At 44.2% G+C, this 23,840-nt stretch overlaps 1 protein-coding gene across 2 annotated transcripts in view; it reads right to left on the bottom strand.

The window, feature by feature from the left end:
* CREBBP (CREB binding lysine acetyltransferase) overlaps positions 1-23,840 on the bottom strand; it is a 1,382,831-nt gene that overhangs the window by 1,075,062 nt on the left and 283,929 nt on the right. For both annotated transcript variants that reach the window (XM_085628465.1, XM_085628466.1), the window contains exon 7: positions 22,453-22,552. In XM_085628465.1, coding sequence (XP_085484591.1) covers positions 22,453-22,552 — 100 coding nt within the window. The remainder of the gene's footprint in view (positions 1-22,452; positions 22,553-23,840) is intronic.

Raw genomic sequence — 23,840 nt, 5'->3', positions numbered from 1 at the left:
TATTAAAAGCTTAACATTTTTTAGCAAACGATGCCTGCACCAGCATGGTATACCTCTATCACTTAAGATTATGATCATAAATGTATCTGGGTTTGCAGTTTTAATTTCAGCTAACCACCACCCTGCTGCCCCCAACCTCCACAACAAAAAAAACAAAGAAACCATTCCAGTCCCAAACACTAGATGGCCGAATAATGCAGAGTATGTGAATCCAGAAAAGATGCACACTGCAAAACATGCAATTCTCATCGCCTGCCTGAATCGGAATGCTCTCATAAGATGCGCTGGACTTAACTTCTATTTTTTCAGGCCGCAGCCAAATTATCTCCTTGCTTCCATACTACTTTGAAGAATGTACTAAAAAGCAGTGGTCCAGCATCGATGGAAGGAGAGCCTATGCACAAGCTCTTAATTAAAGAAGCAGAGGGGGCAAAGAAGAGAGATTCGTTTTCTGGGCCAACGAAGATGAGGCATCAGACTCTGGCCAAAGAAAATTGAGAACACTGAACAGGCTAATCTTCACCAAAGCACAAACTGAGGGGGAGAGTGACAGTGAGAGACATTCTGCAACAGAGATATTCACAAGGGTTTTTGTTAGTCAAGCAAGTGTTAAGTTTAGTTCATGTTTTATACAGCACCACACAAATGTTCTCCAAGATACAACAATACATTATAAACCCCCGTTAAAGCTACACAAATCAGCTTTGAAATACTTTCTTGGAATATCAATGGTCTCAACAATAAAATTAAGAGGGGAGCGGTATTGCAGTACCTCAGAAGGAACTTGCCACTTGTTACAGCCTTGCAGGAGACACACTTATTGGGTAATAGGTGCCCATTTTTTTTTTTCAAGAAGGATATACTAGAATTGATCATGCTGGATATACTAAAACATCTAAGAGTGCAGCAATTCCTCCCCATAAGCTCTTTCAATACAAGTCACAACACCACTATGAAGCTCACAGTAGATTTGTAGTAACTGAAGGTGCAACATGGGATGTGATAGAAGGCACATTAAGAGAGTTCACACTTGTGGTCCTGCAGTCCACTGCTGGACAAAGCACAGGCAAAGATGGCTCCTAGAGAACTGGCGGTCTCTATGAAAATGAGGATAATTCAAATTTGGTACCAGTACAGGTCTACTATAGCCCCATGTGGCGAAGCAAAATGAAGCACAGCTTACACTTCCACTACACTCTAGATGTAAAGTAGAGCTGGGATTATTTTATCATACCACAATATGGAAGTGCTCCATAATATTACAATACAGGAGATGGATTTGCGACATTCTTACTCAGGTGCTCATTGAAAATGGTACTATTAGGCCTGATATCTAAATGGAGACCAGGTTGTTGACCACTCAACTGCTAATGGCCATGGGTTTAGTACTAAAAGTGACAGTCCGCTCCCTCTGTAACCGAATGGACACAAGGAATGGACTACTCAGCTAGAGCAGAGCAATTTGTGTATGTTTAGTGACAGCCCCAAAAAACATCTCAAAGTATGGGGCGACTGGTGTATATACACCGCTGACGCCAATACATGATACGGAAGGGATATTGTTAAGTCATGATATTTTGTATGCTTTGGAGCCTGTGATTGCTGTATTGTTTATTTATACCTTCAATGGTTTTTATGATTAAAAAAAAGTTATAAGAAACAAAACAGTGGATCTCAAGCGGTCTCTCTTTCACCAATCTTTTTAACATGTACAACCCTGGAGAAACTGCTTTGCAGCTTTGGGTTCAATGGGGACACCTTGGTTCTCCTGAATATCAAGCAGAGGATACCAATTCTGAAACACTCAATTAACTGCTCAGTACATTTTCAAATCTAGATGGAAGTGATTTCTCTGAAGATTGTAAGAGACGAGACTGACTTGGATATCTGAACACAACTGCTTGACTTGGTAAGACTTCGATTGGTCATCATACTTGGGTAATATTTCCTCCCCAGCTAAATCCATAAAGAATCTTGGTTTTTGGTTGTCCCAAATCCTTTCAAAGGACATCGAAATAGAAAAACTAATAGTCAGACCATGTGTCTTGTTTGCTGTGGACCTCTAAGAAAATCCTCCCATTTTTCCAAAAGGGCAACTTGGGATGGTAGTCTATGCTACCATCCTTTCCCTCCTAGACTGTCGGAACTTGCTTTAGCTTGGTCTGGGGAATTTTATATTGCAAACTTGCAGTGGATTAAACATTTGTCAGTTTGATACGGTGCCGGAGGCTCACCATTCCCTCCTCGGCTTCTGGTGAAACAGAGAATACATCACAGTGTATTTTGCATGATGAACCGCGTTCATAACACCGGCCCAAAGAATATCTTATTGCTACTGACTCAACACGTTCTTCTTAGCTCCCAGCGATCTGGATCTTTCATGTTTATTCAAGTTACTCAGTACTAACGACACAACACAATGGTTCCTTGTGGGATAATACCTTATAGGTAGATCAGTAGTAATTACGCATAAGTACCTAGTAACTTAGATAAATAAGTGGTGACATAAGCCAATACATTGTTTTGCATACATAACATTTAATGCAACTTGACCGTGCTCAATATCATAGTGCGTGAGAATCAAAAGAGGCCGGTATTTTACAGGCAGGCAATAGAATAGAATAGAAATTACATTAGTTGTTTGCTCTTCTCGAGTCAGTTATCTAAATAACAGAAGAATATACTTTAAAAAAAAAAGGGGTCTAACTGCCCAAAGCATTGATGGGGTTTTAAACAGCAATGACTGGCAGGACCATAACCAGAATTTAAGGAGCATAAGCCAAACATGAATATAAAACAAATTGGGGAGGTGCATGGCTTGCCTAGCAAAGATGGCAGTTGTCTTTTGGTAAGATTTGAAGAACCCTGGCTGAAAATCTGTTAAACCTGCCCCTAAGTCAGCCTATCTATAGTGCTTTTACCCTTTGCCTTGTTGTATAGGAGTGTTATAACCCTGCACCTGCATTATTATTATTTGAGGTGCCAGTGTTATTTGCTGTCAATCACTTGGCCCATATTATTCTCAAGCGCAGTTGCTCATATTCTGTAACTACTGTCCTACTGTCTTTATAGTTGCTCCAGTCAGTTGGAAGCTGCTTGCCTGCCTTGCGGGACGCTCTCCTCTACTGGGGAAATTTATGAAGCATAAACAAATATTTGCTACCGACATGGGAGGGTTGCCTCTTCTTCACCATCCAACCATGAAACAGCGTGCACACAGTGTACACAATGAAGGACGCCCTGTGCCGCCGTTTGAAAAATTGATGAGACCCCACTGATTTCAGTGAAGAAGTGTGACCAAGACTGCAAGGAGTGACCGGAGAATACATGACCCCGGCTGATGCTGCAATCTGCTGATGTGGGCCATCTCAGAGCGCAAAAGTGTGAGCAAGATACTTAACCATTGTTCCAGTCATCGAAGGAGTCAGAGCTGGAGGGATGTCCTCTGGGTGTCCAAGTCAGACCCCGAGGGGCGGCCTGTGCACAAGGATCATGCCAAATACTGGCAACACAAGAGCGCGTAGAGGTGAGCCGGAGAGCAGAGATAGGGGAGCAGTAAAGACGATTTGCGGACCTCCCACTTAAACAGATGCTCGGTGTGCACCAGGAGATAACGCTATGACTGGGAGAGTGGGGGAAGCCTGTAGAGCAATGAGTGTTCCTTGCACCCACCCCACATTCTAACACTAAACATCTGAGTTTGCTGTGAGCTTCACCCCAGCAGGATAAAGCAAGTTGCAATGGTTCGGGCGGGGGGTCATGTCAGTGTGTGTAGTCTCAGACTCCAGAAACAGTATGAAGCTAAACCATTGTGGGGCCCTAGCCTAAACTAAGTAGCCTTACACAGGGGGCAACAACCAAAGAAGCGAGCACAATAAGGTCTGGCTCCTCACCTGGAGTGCCACGGGATACCAGAAACATGACTAGGGAAAATCATGGCCAATGTGTGGTCTTGATCTACAATAAATGGCATTGCATTGTGGGTCTGCAACTAAAAGAGTGAGCCAACTGAGAGCCAACTTCTTTTTGGTAGACCCACATCATAACAGACCCATTGGGGAAGGGGAGTGCACTCAAACAGGGTACTGTGGTTGCAGCACCGGGAACGGCAACACAGGGCACCCTAAGGTGCTGCGGATTAGCCAACCCCAACTGGAGATCCCTCAGAAAACAAAGGTGAGAGCATAAACAAGGGTTTGGTATACACAACACATGGAGACCCCGTGACTTAGAACAAGCTTCACACCATAATGGCGCCCCTAACACAAACAAGGGAAGCATTTGAGCATAAAATTGATACAGTGGTGATAGGCAATGGACTTTATGAGCAGACCATAAAGCACTGGCAACAAGAGTAAAGCAGACAGAGGAGTGTCTGGAAACACTGGTACCTGGCAACTCAGAGCTTCAGAATGAGATGGGAGAACTTACTGCAACAGTGTTTATCCTTGAGGTGAAGCAAGAGGGGAGATTTTGATGCAATAATGTGCGAGTCATGGGTCTCCCGGTACAAAGAGGGCTCCAACGCAGTGGCTTATATTGAAGATTGGCTGCGGGAAGTGGCACCTCACGGCTCTTTGTAGTGAAGGCATGCAAACTGGGTACAAGTTCACCCACATCACCCAGACCACTGTTATTGCGCATTGTTATTTACAAGGACTGCGCAATCATCAAGCAAGTGGCTAGGAAAGCAGGTCACCTCCAGATTGCAGAGGCTAAAGTAATAATGTTTCATGACTACACTTTGGTGGTCTAGCACCACCATCAGAGTTTCTTGGAGGTAAAGCAGCAGCACTGAGAGAGGCCGTTCCTCTTCTCAGCATGAGTAAAGATCATTGATGGAGATGGTGCAGTCGTCTTTGAAAAGGCGAGAGAAGACTAGGCTGGAGAAGCACACATAAATGAGTCTACTGCCTATAACCACAAAGGTAAAAATAACCTCTTTGTGGTAGTGTGGGCGAGCAGTTAGGCTTATCCAGAGGATGTGTTAAGCTTTTATTGTATTCACTCAATCAAGACTAATACACACACTCGGAGACTGACTCTAGACCAATTGGGTAAGTAGAAAAAAAGATAGACTTGAATTCTATTTCTAGAACTAAGCAGGACTTGGTACAAATAGGTAAAATAGACTTTTAATTGTAAACCTTTACATAGAAAAGCATTTGAGGATGGCTTTGCAATTGTTAAATTACTGAATTGAATCAATCTCTAATATGGATAATGAAAGTTTCCGAAGTTCTTTGACACGCAGAAGATGGTAACGCCATCGAAAACAAAGCCGACGAGGGTAGAGTGAATTGCGAACCAAAGCGATCTTGATTGACTGTTAAGTATCTGAGCGCAGCAATACACGTCCGAACCCGATGGCAGAAAAAAACAATATAACAATGGAGTCGATGCCCATGTGCACTATCACCGAAAGGAGGAGTCACCTTACCTTGTGACTCGAAAAGACTTCTTCGAAGAAAAATAACTTGCAAACATCCTGACCCAACACTAGATGGCAGGAGTATGCAAAGCATGTGTATTTACAGCACACATGCCTCGAAAACTAGTTTTACCTTTGCCACACCCAGGGTGGCACAATCAGTGCTGCAATTCCTGGGGGTAACTAATTTACAGGTCATGGGTACCATACACTAGGGACTTACAGGTAAGCTAGCATATGATAATTGAGTACAGTCAACATAACAGACCTGTTGGCACTGAAGTCTGGTTAGCAGGCCTCCACACACACAGTCAAAACAAGCATTGGCATAGCCAATAGGTCTCGCCTTTTGGCTTTCCAAGTGTTTAGCCATGCAGCACATTATCCTGGGTGAAAAGCCAATAGGTCTAAGCAACCTGAGACTTGTAGGTTCAGAATGGAAGAAGTGAGCAGGCTGCTGGGCAAGCTCAGGTGAGGGGGACCAGCGATACTGACAAAAGTTAGCTGCTGTAATGTGTGTCCTCTATTACCAGTAACAACAAAGTAAAATGTTTTTTTATGAGTTCAGCAATCACCCACATCACCTGTGTGGAATTCTGACCCTCTGCTCCTTATAAAACTGCTTAGGCTCAGTGATCTTTGAATGTGTTTTTTTTATGGACAGCTCCTGCCACAGCATCTCAACTGGGCTGAGTTTTGGACTTTAGAGTGACGTTGTTAGTCACAAATTCTGATTCTTTTGTTTTCAGCCATGAACTTATAGATTTACAGGTGCACAGTGCACATTGGATCCTTGTCACGTGGCATGATCCACTTTTGGTTGAGCTTTGGCAATTGGAGGACAGTCTTATTTTCCATTAGAATGTAGTGGTATAGTGAGGAATTCATGGTGTACTTAATGACTGAGGGATTCAGCTCCTGCTGCTGCAAAGGTGACCCAAATCATCACCCCTTCGATATCGTGCTTGATGGCGGATATGAGATTCTTGTGGTAATTCGCAATGTTTGTTCTTCACCAATGTCATTGTGCAATGCTGTCGACATTGTTTCAGTTGCCTTGGACATTGTGTGGGTGCTATTAATTTTTTTTTTTTATCAACAGTAACAAATGAACGTGTGTCTCAGGACCAAATTGAGTTTATAATTTGACATACAGTATGCAAAACCGAATACTAATAACCTTCTTAACTGACATGGAAACTGTAAGAGCGAACGTAGTCTGACATAGAAAGCTTATGAATGTTGGGTATTTTTTCTAAAATGAAAAATTGAAATGTGTTTTTTATTAGAAAAGTTTACATTTATTTACTGCTAATTCATACTGAGTAGTAGATGAGTTTTAGAAGTGTATTAATACAAATACATAGAAACTTAAGATGGTGTACACACCATCACGACAGGAGTAACTATACTACTCATGAGATGTCAATTTTCAAATGATGGCTACCGTAACATTAAGGTGGCACAATATGTCAAGGCCACCTTTACGCCAGGGTTGACCAACATAATGCCAAGGAGAGCACGATATGTCAAGCAAGCCTACAATAATGAAATGGGCGCTATTATACTATGGACCACAATATGCCAAGGACAATATTTCAAGGAATTTAGACATGGCCATGATTATGCCAATGAGTACTGTGAAGACCACTATATGCCAATAACCATTTCATCGGTGGTCACCAGAACGCAGGGTACTCAAGATAACCACATTACATTACGTAAAGATTATGCCAGGGATGCGCCCCAGACATCCATACATTCGCCACACGCAGAGGGTGCCAAGGACATGCACACATGCTTACTCTTAGGAGCACACAAATAATACCTCGAGGAGATGAGTAGGCCTAACGGCTAGGTCGGTCGACCTCAAAACTGGGGAACCGGCTTTGAGTCTTGGCAAGGACGGCCAACATCCTGTGATTCTGGGCAAATCACTTAATCTCCCCTTGCCAAACAAAAATGAATGTGTCCTCATGTAACGCAACTGGTGCTCGTTAAAAGTGCTCTGATACCCGATACTGTCGGGTCAAGTTCGTGCTATATAAAATACCATTAAAAAAAAAAAAAAACTCTCTCTCCCCTTGCCACTCACCAGCAAACTAGAAGCTACTGACTGTGGAATGAGGCGATCACCCAGGCACAGCAACAATCGCCGTATGCCATGATATTCATGTGCTGCTAAGGGAGAAGAGCCTTTAGGGGTGTGCTGATGGCATGATACACTGTGTGGTGTTAGGCTTCCCGCAGTTAAAGTTGCAATCTGCTCTGTAACAAGAGCACCTCCCTGATCAGTGGTGTGAATGGACACAAACTCCAACTGTACCGCAAGACTATCGCAAAAGAGAGCTATAGAATCCCAGACAAGATAACGACTACTATGTTCTATCTAGCAAATACACAGTGCCAGCATTCCACAACCAGAGAACACTGCATTAATCAAGTCATTCTGAAGCTTAACAGTGATATACATTCTGAGAAAATGTACTCACATATAAGATATAAAAGCTGTGGTCACTGCATGATGGGCAAGTATCTCTAGTTTATGCGTCACAAAATTAGCCACTTATTGGTTTTAAGCACAATCTTTCTTCAACTATTAGCTCCACATTTCTGGTTAGAAGTCTAAACACGCATCGTGTAAACAAATGATATTGGCTAAAAATCTTGGATAAGCTGAAAATATTATAGACGACATGGGCCATATTACCGCTTAGCCGTGATCCATTCTGCGTCTCTGTGTTCGGATAGACAGTTAGTGGCCTTTGGGATGCCAAGTCTGCGGTTTATACACTGGCCTCCCAAACTTCAAAGTGTCTCCCTCAGCAAGATGCCCTGGCATCCCCATGAGTGACCACGAGGCAGCAGTCCGGCGTTCACACTCACCCAGAACCAGCACCATCTGCCCGCACAGACAGTAATAGACGTGCAGCGGCTTCTCCACATCGTCGTACTCCTCCAGGTCCCGAGTGTCCGAGCACATCACTGAACGCGACACCGCTTTCGGCATCTTCCTAAAGTCCCGGAAACTAGGCGTGTCTCAGTGTCATCAGAGCGCCGGTAAACCTCTCACTCTACACAAACATCTGGTACCGCAGCTGTTAAAGGGAGCACGAGATACACTACACTCATGTTGTGCAGCCAATTAGTGACGCCAGAGAATTTATAGTCTGGTGCTTCTGAGACCGATGCTACAGGCAGTTGCAGAGCTGTCAAAGAAGCACAAGACATGACTTTTCTTATCTTTTCTGGTCTTAATCTGTGCATTCTGTTGTGTTCTGCAGTTGGAATGTTCTAGTCTGGATTCATATGAAAGACCTGTGTAATGTTTGTAATCAAAAGTGGAACAGTTGGGAAATGTTGGGGGTGAGAAGGGTGAGGAAAAATATTTTTTTTTTGTCCTAAAGTACCACGGATTGTTAAAAAAAAAAAAAAAAGGTTTCATTTCTGCCGTCTAACATTTTTTTATAGTTTGATGCATTACTGTTCAGACCCTCGCGACTCTGCAGAGTTCGCCTAACCCATTGCTACAGACTAATTGAAGCTTAGCGAAGTATTGTGTGTGTATCATTTATTTTGCCGGGAAAAGGTTTATAGAATGTACATAAATGTTGTTAAGCAGAATGCTGTTCTATGCAAACCAGTTCTAGTCGCGAGCCAACCAGTGCCCTTTTACCAGTGATTTTACTTTATTGAATAAAAGAAGACATTCAATGCATCACTGTGTGGGAAGATTTGTTTTAACACTAAGTCTTTCTTTTCAGTATTAGAGCTAACTGCAGAGATCTTGAAAAAACTGTTGAAATGGTTTTCGTTGTGTGCAATGAATGCTCCGTCACAATGAACGGCACCTACCTATCCGGAAGTTCTTTTTTGTTTCTATGACGGGCCCCTCGTAGATCCGCCGGCCGGATGAGGAGGCGCACTCTTGCCGTTGCGTAGGGTGTTCGGATACTGCGCGCATTCGCCTGCGGGTCAAGTGTTCGGGTGTCCATGGAGGAGGCGTGTATGATCAGTACAGACTATGAGTATTAACGGAGGGCACGCTTTGGATTCAGAGAGGTTAGTGGTCATGCAGCAGTAAAGTACGATGCAGAGTTTCACTAGTGCGGTTTTCGACCACAGATATATAGGAACTGTGCTGCCCAGTGTTACGCAAGGCATAGAAGTGCCCGATGTATGTGGGGGGACACCACTGATGCGTTCAAAGTAGTGTGACAGCACAAAGTTGTCTGAAAGCAATGTGTGAAATTACTTAAGTTTGCCCCTAGCGTGATGTTTGCATGACACGTGGTGTGGCGCGCTTGAGTAATCCTTTACTGCAAGCTGAGAAGTGGTACGAGAGGTTCACTAAAACAGAGGGCGGAGCGAGTGAGTGGCCGGGATGTGTGGGCGAGGAGAGAGGGAGATGAGGTAGGGAGCAGGAGGTGAGCCCGTAAGTGGTGCTCGCACGCGTGCTTGGGAGAGCAGTCTGCTAATTTTCAAGCACTGCACTTGTGGCACGCCGGTACTCGCTCATGCAAGGTGGATGCCGCCACAAGCACGAGTGTGTGCTTGAAAATGAGCAGACTGATGGCTAAAGGCACTCCTAGAGCAGAGCATGCACGCTGCCTAGGCGAGACCTAACAAGCCAGCAGCATCAGCCGAAAAACCTGGGCGTGACCATACAAAAGGAATATGCTACTTACCAGTATGCATCTGTTCTTGGCATGTAGAGCTGCAGAGCCACACACTAGGATAGTAGATCGCCATCTGGTGTTGGGCTCGGATGCTTGCAGGTCTGTTGTCTTCGGAAGAAGTCTTTGTGGTCACGAGATAGGTGACTCCTCCCTTGGACGACAGTGCGCATGGGCATCAACTCCATCGTTAGATTGTTTTTCGCCATGATGGGAAATGATGGGAGTTTGTAGAAAAAAGAGAGAGATGTCCATGTGTGATGTCTAAGTAAGACAATGCTGGAACAGATACAAGTCCCGGGGAGGTGGGTGGGCGTGTGTCACTCTGCAGCTCTACATGCCAAGAACAGATGCATACTGGTAAGTAGCATAATCCGTTCGAGGCATATGAGCTGCAGATCACACACTAGGATAGACTATATAGCAGTATCTCCCCTAGCGGTGGTCACCTGTATCAGTTGTAGCAGTTTGAAATAAAGTTTTAAGGACAGCCTGTCCCACAGAAGCTTGTTGCTTTGCTTGCACGTCAACACAATAGTGTTTAGTGAAGGTGTGTGTTGTAGACCATGTGGCTGCCTTACAAATATCTTCTAAGGGAATGTTTCCTAAGGATGCCATGGATGCCCCCATTTTGCGTGTGGAATGCGCTCTAGGGGGAACCGTTAGTGTGCGTTTAGCTTTGTGGTAGCATATTTGGATACATTTAACTATCCACCTACCTATCCCATATTTAGAAATGGGGTTGCCTTTATGTGGTGGAGAGAAAGCTACAAACAAGTGTTTTGCTTTGCGGAATCTGGTCCTTGTTTTTGTATGTAATGTACAGATGAGGACAGTTTTGTTCTGGAGATGTAGTTGGAATGATTTTAGTGCTAGGAACAGTGCTAGCAGTTCCAGGTAATTGATATGGAGCACTTTCTGTTGAGTGGTCCATTTGCCCTGAGTGGTGTGTCCGAGGAGATGGGCTCCCCATCCTGTGAGTGATGCGTCCGTTGTTGACACTATCTGTGGAAGAGGCTCTAGGAACGGCCACCCTTTGGACAGGTTTGTTATGTTACACCATTTCAGAGAGAGATGTGTGCGGCTGTCCACCAACACCAGACCTGTGAGTTGTCCGTGAGCCTGGTTCCACTGACGTGCTAGACATTCCTGCAAGGGACGCATTTGAAGTCTTGCATAAGGCACAATGAAGATGCATGACGCCATCATGCCTATGAGTTGCATGAACACTCTTGCTGGAAGAGTGTTGGATTTCAAATTTCGTGATAAGAGTTTGTATATTGGCTATCCTGGCTGGACTGGGATATGCTAGGGCTGTGGAGGTGTTTATGGTGGCTCCTAGATACTGATGTATATGAGAGGGTTGGAGATGAGATTTGGAATAGTTGATTGTGAATCCCAAGTTGTGTAAGATTTGGATGGTTTGGTGAGTGTGTAGAACACATTTGTTGACTGACTTGGCTTTTATTAGCCAGTCGTCTAGATACGGGAAGACATGACTTTGTTGTCTTCTGAGATGTGCTGCTACTACTGCCAGACATTTCGTGAATACTCTGGGCGCGGTTGTTACCCCGAATGGAAGGACTGTAAACTGGTAGTGTTGTCCGTCCACCACAAACCTTAGATACTTCCGTTGCGCAGGATGTATGGGAATGTGGAAGTAGGCGTCCTTGAGATCTAGTGTGGCAAAGAAATCGCCTTGTTGCAGTAGTGGGAGCACTTGTTCAAGAGTGATCATATGGAAATGATCTGAGTTTATATACAGATTTAGGGGTCTGAGGTCGAGTATTGGTCTTAAGAGTCCCGTCCTTCTTGGGGATTAGGAAGTAGAGTGAATATACCCCTGCACCCTGATGTTCTAAGGGAACTGGTTCTATTGCGTGTTTTTGGAGCACTGAGAGAACTTCTTGTTTGAGGAGCGTAAGATGGTCTGGTGACATGGAACGCTGTTTGGGTGGTATATGTGGGGAGGTAGTTGTGAGTTCCAGGCAGTAACCATACTGGATAATATGTCTTACCCACTTGTCTGTTGTGATGGAGTTCCAGACAGGTAGGAACTGTTTTAGTCTTCCCCCGACTGGAGTGGAATGGTCTGGGGGGAGTGGAGGAAAGTCACTGTTTTGTGGCAGGGGAGGTACAAGTGTTGTTATTACCTCGACCCTTGCCCCTTGTTGTTGTTTCCTCTGTTTCCGCCTCTAAAATATCCTCTACTGGGGGATGTTTGTGTAGCGGCTTTGAATGTAGAGGTGGTGTCCGCTCCCATATTTTTGGAGGCTCCTCTGTAGAAGGAGCGCCGAAAGGAGCCAAGTGGTTGTGGAGACTGTAATGCTCCCATGGACTTAACAGTCTCGGTGTCCTCCTTCATTTTTTCAAGGGCAGTGTCTACTGCTGGCCCAAATAGCTCTTCCTGGTTGAATGGCTGACTAAGTATGGTAGTTTGTACCTCTGGCTTAAAGCCTGAAATGCGTAGCCAGGCATGTCGTCTAAGGAGCACACTGGTGTTAATTGCTCTAGAGGCAGTGTCTGCGACGTCAAGCGCACATTTAATTGACGCATTTGAAATAAGTTTTCCCTCCTGGATAAGGTCATTTGTCTGGGTTTTATATTGCTCTGGCAGATGTTGTAAGAGATTCTCTAACTGGTCGTAGTGGGCTTGGGTGTTGGCAATACGCCAATGATTAGCGGCTTGTGCTGCTACTCTTTTGCCAGAGGCTTCTAACAGTTTGGATTCTTTGTCGGGGGTGGTGTATCTCCTGTGGTTTGGGAGTTTGCGCGTTTCCTAGCATTGGAAACGACGAAAGAATCCAAAGGGAGTTGCCCTTTGATGCAACTAGGATCTTCAGGGGCAGGCCTATATTTCTTTTCTATCCTTGGGTTAAGAAGCCTGGCACGGACGGGGTCTTTAAATACCTCGGGAGCATGTTTTATGACTTCTTTAATCCTAGGCAGAATTTGTACAGACTTTTGAGATTGTTCAAAAGTATCTAATAGGAAGTCTTCCTCTGGTGCGTCGGAGTGCATTGTGACGCCGTGGTAAAGTGCCGCTCTATTTAATAATTGGTGAAACCCCAGGTGATCGTCTGGAGGCAATGGTTTGGAGGGATATGGCTGAGGGTCAGGCATGTCTGGTAGAGGGAATGCCCAATCATCAAGTGGTGAGGTATCTGGATCAGTGAACGGATCATTAGGGTCACCCCCACCCCCTAGGTCATCATCATCCTGTGGAGGTGGTGTATGTGATGGAGAGGGTATAGGTAAGGGTGCTGTAGGCAGAGGGGGTGGGTTAGAAGGCAGTATAGGAGAGGAATGGGGCATAGGTGATGTTGCAGAGTCCTTCCTGTTAATAGGAACTGGGGCAGGTGGTGTGTCCAGTTTCCGTTTTTTTACATGGCACCGCGGTGACATGTCCAGTCTTTGGGTTAATATAAATCTTTTTCTGCCTTGGGTCGATGGGATCTGGATGAAAAAGTTCTTGTTCCTCGGGAACAGTCTTTGGTGCAGATTTTTACGGATCCGATCGAGGTTTTGGTTGATCGTGGAGTTTTTGGCTTTAGGAGGTGTATGAGAGTCCTAAGCCGTTGGTTTCGGTGCCGAAGATGGTTTCGGAGCCGAAGTTGTATCTTTAGGCTTGGGAACCTTCGGTGCCGGTTTATCTATTGGCCTTGGTGTTTTCGGGGCTGAAAGCGTCGGAGCAGATTTCGGTGCCGAGTGGTCTTCTGTCTCCGGTGCCGAAGGTGCCGATTGAACCATGACATGCGGTTTGCTCGGTCCCGAGCTACCGGAAGGCTTATGTTTCTTCGGAGCCGAGCCCGGAGGCGGGGCTTCTGAAAGATGTTTTCGGTCTCGACTGGGGCCAGCAGGCAAAGTCTTGACCAATGCCTTTGGTTTTGGGGGGTTGGGGCAGGGGCAGTAGTACTCACACGTTGCCCAGGAGTAATGGGGTCGTCTGCTTCGGAGATGATTTGTAGATCCTCAGAATCTTCTTCTGGGACATCGGGGCCTTCATCAAAGATGTCCTCTGGTTCCGGAGCTGTTCTCTGTGCCATGATGTGTCTTCGAGCCCTTCGATCTCGAATGGTCTTTTTGGATCGAAAGGATGCGCAGGCTGGACAGCTGGACTCGTCGTGTTCAGGTGATAGGCACAGGTTGCAGACTGTGGTGGTCACTGTGCGGAAATTTTGCTCCACACTGGGGGCATTTTTTGAAAGGCGTCCTTTCCATGAGCCGTAGGCCTCAGGGCATGGATAGGCCCAGCAGCCCGCATCGACGTCCGGAATCGAGCCGATGAAATCGATGTCGAGAATGAAGGTGCTTTGATGTTTTGTGGAAGTTTTGTGCTTCGAAAAGCTTGGAATTGAGATTTCCAACCGGAGCGGAAAAGTTGCATCTGAACCCAATGGCGGAAAAAAACAATCTAACGATGGAGTTGATGCCCATGCGCACTGTCGACCATGGGAGGAGTCACCCATCTCGTGACCACAAAGACTTCTTCCGAAGACAACAACCTGCAAGCATCTGAGCCCAACACCAGATGGCGATCTACTATCCTAGTGTGTGATCTGCAGCTCATATGCCTCGAACAGATGTATTTCCCTGCAGGAACAATATGACGAAGTGGAAGTGGGTGACGTACTAGCTGGGAGCACTGAAGACTTTCATGGAGGTTATGGACGTGTACTCAGTACCTGTGTATCTATTTCTAAAATATGGTGCACTAGTCAGAGCATTGCAAAAACACTGAGGGCTCCTGAGCCAGACAGAAGCTACTTGCCTGAAGTGGTGCAGGACACAGACACGCCCAAGAAAACGATTACACACCTGTGCAGGGTTTTACAAGAGGACCTGGAAAGTTTTCTGGGCACATTACAAATAAAATGGACTCAAGACCTAGGAGCAGAGGTTACGTACAGGCAATGGGAAGGAACACTGGTGTCTCCCACTAGGGTTTTTAGGAAAGCATGATTAAAGCTCCAACAGTTCTCTTTCCAATTTAACACCCAAGAGATTATACCACATATACAACTTCAGCAAATAGGAGATACACAGACGCCATGCACCTGAAGTGGATTACTTTCACATGATGTGGAGATGCCCAACAATAGAAGTTTACTGGGTCAGGGTTATTGATACACTGGAGTATACTCTAAATACAATGGCTCTGCTCGACCCAAAACATTGACTTCTGGGCACATTCCTGCAGCCCAAGAAGAAGAAGATGGGAAATAAATGCCAAAGCCTAGCACAGATGTTTTGCCCAAAAGTCATATAGCGATGGAAGGGAAGGCACTAGAGTGCCCAAGAATGTAGAAATTGCCCCAACCAGTAACATATTGGGCTGACAGAACTGTACACAATGCATAAGTAAAACTAGAAAAGGGCAAGGAAAGTGGAACACGCAAGGCTGGGAAGAAATAATAATGGAGTAGAACATTCAGGACATGCATGCTACTATAAGAGACTAGTCGACCCATACAGAGTAATCCAGTCTGGATAAGAGATATAGGATCCCTCAGACATAAATCTACCATCGCCTGATGCACATACAATATGTGAGGCCCAGTGCTACCTAAACACAGCTCTCCGATAAATATTATTAAGACACTTGGAGCCCACTGGGGTCTTACCCACCAACCACCTCAATCTCACAGTGGACGCTAGTTAAACAATGGCATATACTATGCCAAACAGTGAAATTGGACATGTTAGTTCAATATGTTAGCAATTAATAAATGTAAAATTGTCAGTGCGCATATTGTACAATGTACTGTATTAACTTTAAAAACTCAATAAAAAAGTTTTTAAAATAAAAAAATTCAAAGGAAGTGGGGCGAAAAAAGATAATCAGTTAAAAATAGTTACTTATATATGGCCACAGTTAAAAAAGAGCTACATACTGATGCATTTAATTGGAGTAAATCTAAAAAAAACTAAAACATTAAAACAGTTTGTGAATTGGTGCACCCAGTGGGCCATCACTTTTTTTTTTTTTAACTGAAAACTTACTCAAGGATTATTAATATAGCTGACTCAGTGAATTTTTATAACTGGAAATGATCACCTGCAGTAGAATTGATCGCATCCCAGCAGACTGCATCTGATGGGATGATCATGCTTGGGAGCTTTCTCTATGTCAAAAATGGCTGGTGTGAGTTGTGGAAAGCAGAAATAGAAATGTACATAGTGCAACAGCTAACCCAATGAGAACACCAGGGAGATGGATCCATTAGAGATTTCAGTCCTCTTCTTTGGAAAAAGCTTGACTCTTAAATAATACAAAACTAGTTCCTGTTCCAGACCTCACAAGAAGCTAAAACGTGTCTTTTCTGAAACCTGGTCCACTTTCTCCTTTTACGCTACGTTGTGTTCCATATTGTTCTAGCACAATGAGGCCAAAAGGAGTAAACTTGATTTAGAAGTAAACAAATACAAATTCTGAAAGTATTGGTAAAAGTGATACCAGGATCAACAACAAAAAAATCCACTGTTAACATGAGACAGACTGGCTTTACCAATGATTGTCATAATGATGCCTACGATAACACCTGCTCTTGATATAGCAGTTTCCAACTTGATATGGCATACAACAGGGCTCCCAACAAGTGGGGAAAGAGGAGAGAAGAACAAAAGAGCAATTGCCTTGACGTAAATGTAATTAAATAATTGACTTACAATATTACTTCACACACAGTGAGCAGAGTCCAGGAAGTGGTAAGGAGGCAGACTAGTGCTGTCTCTTTCCTAAAAAAATTTAAAGAATGATTTCCCCTACCTGTGATTGCATCATCTTATTTTTGTTCTTTTTAAATGTCTTTGCCTGTTGTTGTTACAGTTTAAAATTGTAGTTTTAACCTGCCAGTGATTGCATAATTTATCCCATGTTTTTGTGTTTAAACTTGTGGTTTTTCCTGCCCGTGACTGCTTCCATTTAACCTGTTGAATTGCGGGATTTGCAGGCCAAATTCTGTGGTTTTTCCCCGTGACTATCAGATTTTCCCTCCAAATGTCTCCTTTGCTCTGTGCTAAGACATGTATGTTAAGCAGTGCACCCCAGCGACAATTTTGTTTTAACAAGTCAGTGAATCCAGCCCCCCCTCTTCCCCCTTAAAACAGCAGTAATCTGCTGTAAGCTGTTTAAACTGTGTTTAATAGGGCCAGTGCACTTCATTTTTTGGCCAGGAGAGGGAGTAAAGCTTTAAACAAATAGTGTTGTTAGAGGCCAAGTTTGTTAGGGCCTTACCTGCAGAAGTACGAAGTGTGGATTAAGCCTGTCTGTCTACTAGGAGATTTCTGAATAGAGGAGCAGCTTCCAACTCCCTGGCCAGCAAACCTTGTCTGAGATAGCTGGGACTTTAGTCTGATACTGTTTGGTACATGTGCACACTGATTGGTCGTTGTATCTGATGTTTCTATTGGATTAGGGTTAGTGTCCTCATTGGTTGAGTATTTGAGGGTTCTGATTGGTTTCTGGGTCTGCGATTCAATCAATGTAGGGTTGGGACTAGGGTTAGGATTTCTATTGGAATTAGGGACTAGGGCTTCCTGTGTTTTGGTTTTTGGGACTAGGGTGGGACTAGGGTTAGGCCTTTAATTGGAAGTAGCGATTTGGGCTTCTGGTGTTATTGGTTGCTGGACTAGGTGTGGGACTAAGAGTAGGGTTAGGCTTTCTATTGGAAGTAGGGACTAGGGCTTCCTGTGCCATTGGTTGCTTGGACTAGGGTTGGAGACTACTTGTAGGGCTAGGGCCTCTATTGGACGTGGAGATCAGGGTTTTTGAAACCGATTGGGTGCTTGGACTAGGGCTAAGATTGGCTGTAAGGTCCTGGTCTCCTATTGGTTCTAGATTTTAGGGCTAGTGTTGTGATTGGATAGTGTTAGGGCTTGGGTTCCCATTGGCTGAAGGGGTCACCTGACTACTAGGGCTATAAATGGCCAAGGCTTAAGGCGTCTCAGCCCGGGCGACGAGGCTAAGGGTGGAGAGGACAAGGATGAGTGCCTGTTTCAGCATGTTCGAGACTGGTCGGGACCTGGGCCAGAAATGCTGTCCATTTTCATTAATACCCACCCTATCTATGTGTCCCTCTGTATATAAGCATTCATTTCACTATAGATATGTATCTATTTATGTGTATTGCTTTGTATAAACATGTAGAATAATTATGTTGCTATAAAAACAAAAAAAATCATCTTTGGTCTACATGTACTTACTTCCATTGTGCATCTATGTACCTCCATGTATTTGGATCTGTGTGTTTGTTACTTTTCTCCTGAAAAAGCATATGAAATGAAATGAAAAATTATATTTATATAGCGCATAGACTACCCGGAGGCCTCGCAGCGCTTTAATTGATCACTGTGGCGGGCCGCAGGGTGAGACTAGCACGTTTTTGCAAACAGGTGGGTTTTCAAAGCTTTCCTAAAAGCCAGACGGTTATTATTTTCTCTGAGGGCTAAGGGGAGGGAGTTCCAAAGTCTCGCAGCAGTATGGGAGAAGGAACGGCCGCCCCAACGTGCTTTGTTGATTTTAGAAGTGGTAACTAGGTGCAATGATCCCGAGCGAAGGGCTCTGGATGGAGCGTAGGGCACAACTAAGGGGGACAGGATGGCAGGGCCTGTTCGATGGAAAGATTTGTGCACAATGCACATAGCCTTAAACTGTGCTCTAGCAGCCATCGGGAGCCAGTGCAATTCTTTTAGAGCTTTCTTGGCTGACTGCCAGCGGGGGATGTTGAATAATAATCGGGCGGCGCAGTTTTGCGTGACTTGGAGCCTGTTGGTCACTGAAGCCGGGGCACCCAGATATAGCGCGTTTCCATAGTCCAGGCGGGAGAGTATCAGGGCCTGAACCATGATTCTCCTCGCCTGGAAAGGAAGCAGAGGGAGTACTTTGCGGAGCATTTTCATTAGGCCGACACACGTGGAGGCAGTTTTGGTAGCCTGGACCGAGAAGTCCAGCGCTTTATCGAGCCAGATTCCCAGACTCTTTATCTGCGGTTTGGGAGGGGGGGGGGGGGGGGGGGGGCACCAAGGCAGGTGGGCCAAATTGATGTCAAAATGGTCAGAGGAGGGTTACCCAATAGCATAATCTCTGTCTTCTCCCCGTTAAGTTTGAGACAGGACGATTGCATCCACTTAGCAACGGCCTCTAGACAGAGGCCCAGGGTTTTGGACGGCTCCTCAGTGTGGTCCAAAGAGACCACCAACTGGGTGTCGTCCGCGTAGGTGACAATACGCACGCCAAAGGGCTGGACTATCTCCGCTAGAGGTCGCATATAGACATTAAAAAGTGTGGGGCTCAGGGAGGAGCCCTGAGGAACCCCACATCTAAGTGGTTGCTTAGGGGAGACTGCTTTGCCCTCAAACACCTGGAAGAAGCGCTCGTCCAGTAAGGAGGTCAGCCACTCCAGGGCCGCGCCCGACACGCCCATGCCTTTCAGACGGTGTAGCAGTGTGGCATGGTTGACAGTGTCGAACGCGGCACTGAGGTCGAGTAGTATGATGGCTGCTTTTCCTTTCCGGTCCAGCACCAATCTAGTTTCTTCCGTCACTGCTAGGAGAGCAGTTTCAGTTCCATGCTGCGGGCGGAAACCCGTCTGAGAGGCGCATAGCAGACTATTTGATTCTAAGTAGTCCACTAAGATATTATTGATGTGCCTTTCAAGCAGTTTGCTCATCCAGGGAAGTAGGGAAATGGGGCGGAAATTGGCCAAGTTGTTCTGGTCCAAGGTGGGTTTTTTCAAAAGGGCCCTAACCATCGCACATTTCCATGGTGCTGGGACGGAGTTAGAGGAGATGGAAGCATTAAGGACATCCAGAATGACAAGGCGGATGATGTCCATCACCTTATTGAGAGTTTGCGGGGGTGCTGGGTCATTGGGGGATCCCGAGATGACTTTAAGAAGCATTCTGTCTAAAGTGTCGGAATCTAGGAGGGGGAATTCATCCAGTGAGCTGGGGGCTAAGAAGTCAGAATCTGTGGTGGTGGTGTGGTCCATGTCACCACTGTCAGTAGAAAATGAAGAATAGATGGCCTGGATCTTCTGGGAGAAGAAAGTGGCTAAATTATTGCAACGGGTTTGCGCGACTTCAGGTGACAGACGCTCGGGGGGAGGGGGAGAAATTAAAGGTTTGGCTATTTTAAAAATTTCTTTGGGGGAGTTTGCAGCTAGATTGATTTTGGCTTCATAAAAATGGGCTTGCGCAGATTTTATTTGATTTTTATAGAGCTTTATTGCGGCTCTATACTCAACTTGCTTTGCTTGTGAGTAATCTTGTCTCCAGGCTCTCTCTAGTTTGCGGCAAGATTGCTTCATAGTCCTGAGAGTCGGGGAGTACCAGGGGGCCACTTTGGCTCTGTTTATTAAGTGCAAAGATTCCTCTGGTAGGACTAGGTCAAGGGAACTGGAGATCCAGTTATCAAAATTGACAATGGCTGTATTGGGATTGGTCACATTTGGGGGTAGGTGTTCTATAAGAGCCAGTTTCCACTTAGAAAGTGGGAGGGAGGCCCATGTTCTTCCCCGCTGCTTATTGTGATTTTGTGATGGGGGGGGAGCAAGTGGACCATGTAAAAGGTACTAAAAAATGATCGGTCCAGGATAGTGGTACTGGAGCCTCGACGGTTAAGCTATCTAGATTGCTGTAGATGTGATCTAGGAGATGTCCCTTGACATGCGTTGATTGAAAGCCTTTCTGAGCCAGGTCAATGGACTGTCAATATCCAATGCACTACCCTATTTCTCATCCTGTACCTCTATCAGTATCTTTAATCTACATATACTAACCTCCTTTATGCATCTATATACTTTCAATGTACTTATGTATCTATATATTTATCACTTTCTTCTAATTTAGCATTTCCAATGCACTACCATATCTCTCACCCTATAGATCTATCATTACATCCTCTACAACCAATCTCATTTATCCCACTATGTTCCCCAAAATAACCCGTTCTTGACTCTCTCCTACTCTACCACCTCTTTGCATCATCCGATACTTCTTTTAGTATACCAATCCCACAAAACAAACCTTTCTAAACTCATCCCTCTGACTCTTCCCCTCCAAAAACCCTTCTTACTCATCCAAAAACCTCCTCCTACTGCTATGACCTAAAAAAAATAAATCCTTCACTCTATCCCTCCACTATCCTTTTCAATAAAATAACAGACTAACACATTCACTTCTCTAATTCCATATTCCACTATACTAATTCGCCACTTATTCTTAATGGGTTCCAGAGTAGCCTGCTACTTGCCAGAGAAGCGCTTCAACACCCCATCAGGGGTAACAGGCGCTATATGTATGCAAACCTTTCTTTCCCTTCTATCCCTCTGCTATCCTTCTCACTCCAAATAACTGATTAATATCCATCACTCAAATTACTTTCATATTTCACCATACTAATTCACCACTAATCCTTTATGGATTTCCGGAGTAGCTTGCTACTGGAGAAAAAAAAAGTGCTTTAACACCCCATCAGGGGTAAGAAGCGCTATATAAACACAAACCTTTTTTCCTCCTTCTATCCTTCCGAATCCAAATAACTGACTAATATATCCACCACTTAAAATGTACTTCCATGTTTCACTAAACTAATTCAACACTAATCCTCTATGGGCACCGGAGGAGCGTGCTACTCGCCGAAAAGCGCTTCGACGCCTCGTCAGGGGTAGTAAGCGCTATACTAATGCAATTACAATACAATACAAGAGAGCTGGAGGGCCACATTTCTGTTTAACTTTGTGGGTTAGAATGCTCTTTGTACTGGCCCCTGACCTTTTTCCAATTCCCCAGTTTTATTATGATCACCATCTATTAGCTAAAAAAAACTGTGCAAGTACCACTTTTATAAGACTTCCATTAATCCTCCAGTAATCATCATTTAAACATGCAAATGCAACATAAGTTCAAACCCAGTGCAAAAGAACAGGCCAGACTAAACCACAGATGAAGACGTGACCACGGAAAACCTTTACTAAAAGCAAAGCAACAGCTTACAATGAAGTCTAGAATTAAATGTGCTCCTCTGGTGCTTTCCACAGGGATAGTGTTCAGGTGATCTGGTAAAACTATCCTTCCTGGACCAGCCAATTAAGTATCTTATTGGGATACAGTGCATATCACTAGTTAATCTAAATTTGAGAGAGGTTATGTCACTGAGTTGGTAATACAAAGCACATACACTAAACATCACAAAACAATGCTTTTGTAAGCAGCCTTAAGGTGACATGCTAGAGCTGTACATAACTCTGCCTGACATTCTTTCATTAAAAACTTGGACCTCTAAACAGACACATATATAATGAATGTACAATGTATATTAAACCATTTGAAGTAGAGCCTTACTTTGTTGATCCAAGCGTGGTAGCAAGGGCTGCATCAGATATTAAATTTGCTTGCTGATCTGCTGACATTCCTCCAGCAGAAAGGTTCATCATATTTGTTCCTATGGGAGACAATAAAGATGATGACAAAAATGTAGCAATTTATTCAATTTTGACTCTTTTATGTTACACAATGATGAAAACCTAAAATTACATACTTCAGTAATGAGATCACGCACCAAGCACCAAATATATCAAATATGTGTAAGAAACCATGCTTAATACTTGGGACGAAATTACAAGTATATAAAAAGGATTCTCTAATTTTTAAGGTCACAGAAACACTTGTAGCATGGAATTTCAGTTCTATAAACAGCACATAGCAGGAGTAATGTGCAGATTAGGAAAGTGGCTGCATTATCTTACTGATGTATTGGGATGCGGCCCAGGAGATCGCCAGTGGCTGAGATCAATTCAAGCATTCCATCTATCACTTTGTTTTTTGATGTCTCAAGTGTGACAGGGATGCCCAGAAGTGGGTGTTGTGCACACTGTCACTGGAATTAAGATGTCCCCAGTTTCGAGCCTTTAACTAGGCAGAAACCGTCCTGGACTACTTTGTTCCAGTTTATGGAGAACCTGGCAAGACAGTTCGGGCTAGACTGCTCCAACTGGAGCATGGTGAAGACTTATTTGCATGTAGCTGGGTCCAACTTGAGGTGACTTGGTATGCAAAACAACAATGGACTGGGATGCAGCAAACAGTAATTACCAGTGGCTCAGATTAGTTCAAGCATTCCATCCATCACTTTTTTGGATAGTTTGATTGAGTAATGTGGCCATTTCTTCTACGTTTAGCAACTAAACCATTGAAAAATGCACGGGCTGAGGTAGTTTGTATCAACCTTTTGTCATTCCACTATTGTAAGGAGATGGCTCTGTATATGCTATAACAAAATGAGGTATAGTGTGCACAGGCTCTGTATATGCTATATCAAAATGAGGTATAGTGTGCACAGAGTCCAGTGTAACCCCAAGGGTAGTCAGAGGTAAAAGTAGATAGCACCTTACTTTCTATTTGTGGTAGTGCAGTAAGGCTTTTCAGAGGGTAGTGTTAAGCATTTGTTGTACACACTCGGGCAGCAAATGATGTCCACACTCAAAGACTGAACTTAGATCAATTTGTTTGTATAAAAAATATTGTTTAGTTATATTTATTTTCTAGAACCAAGCAAACTTGGTACAGGTAAGTGTAAATGGTACTTTTCAAGGCAGATTGAACAATACAAGCAAGCTGAATGAAAATGTCTTTGTTACAGGTTTGTTAATCTTTTCAATATAGTAGAAATTACTGTTGGATTACTTTACAGATCACTTTATGGATTACTTTTTCTACTCTGTGTGATATGC

This window comes from Triturus cristatus, chromosome 10 (assembly GCF_964204655.1).
Source record: "Triturus cristatus chromosome 10, aTriCri1.1, whole genome shotgun sequence".
Lineage (NCBI taxonomy): Eukaryota > Metazoa > Chordata > Amphibia > Caudata > Salamandridae > Triturus > Triturus cristatus.
Note: the sequence above shows the minus strand (reverse complement) of the source record. Positions and strands in the feature narration are given on the sequence as shown.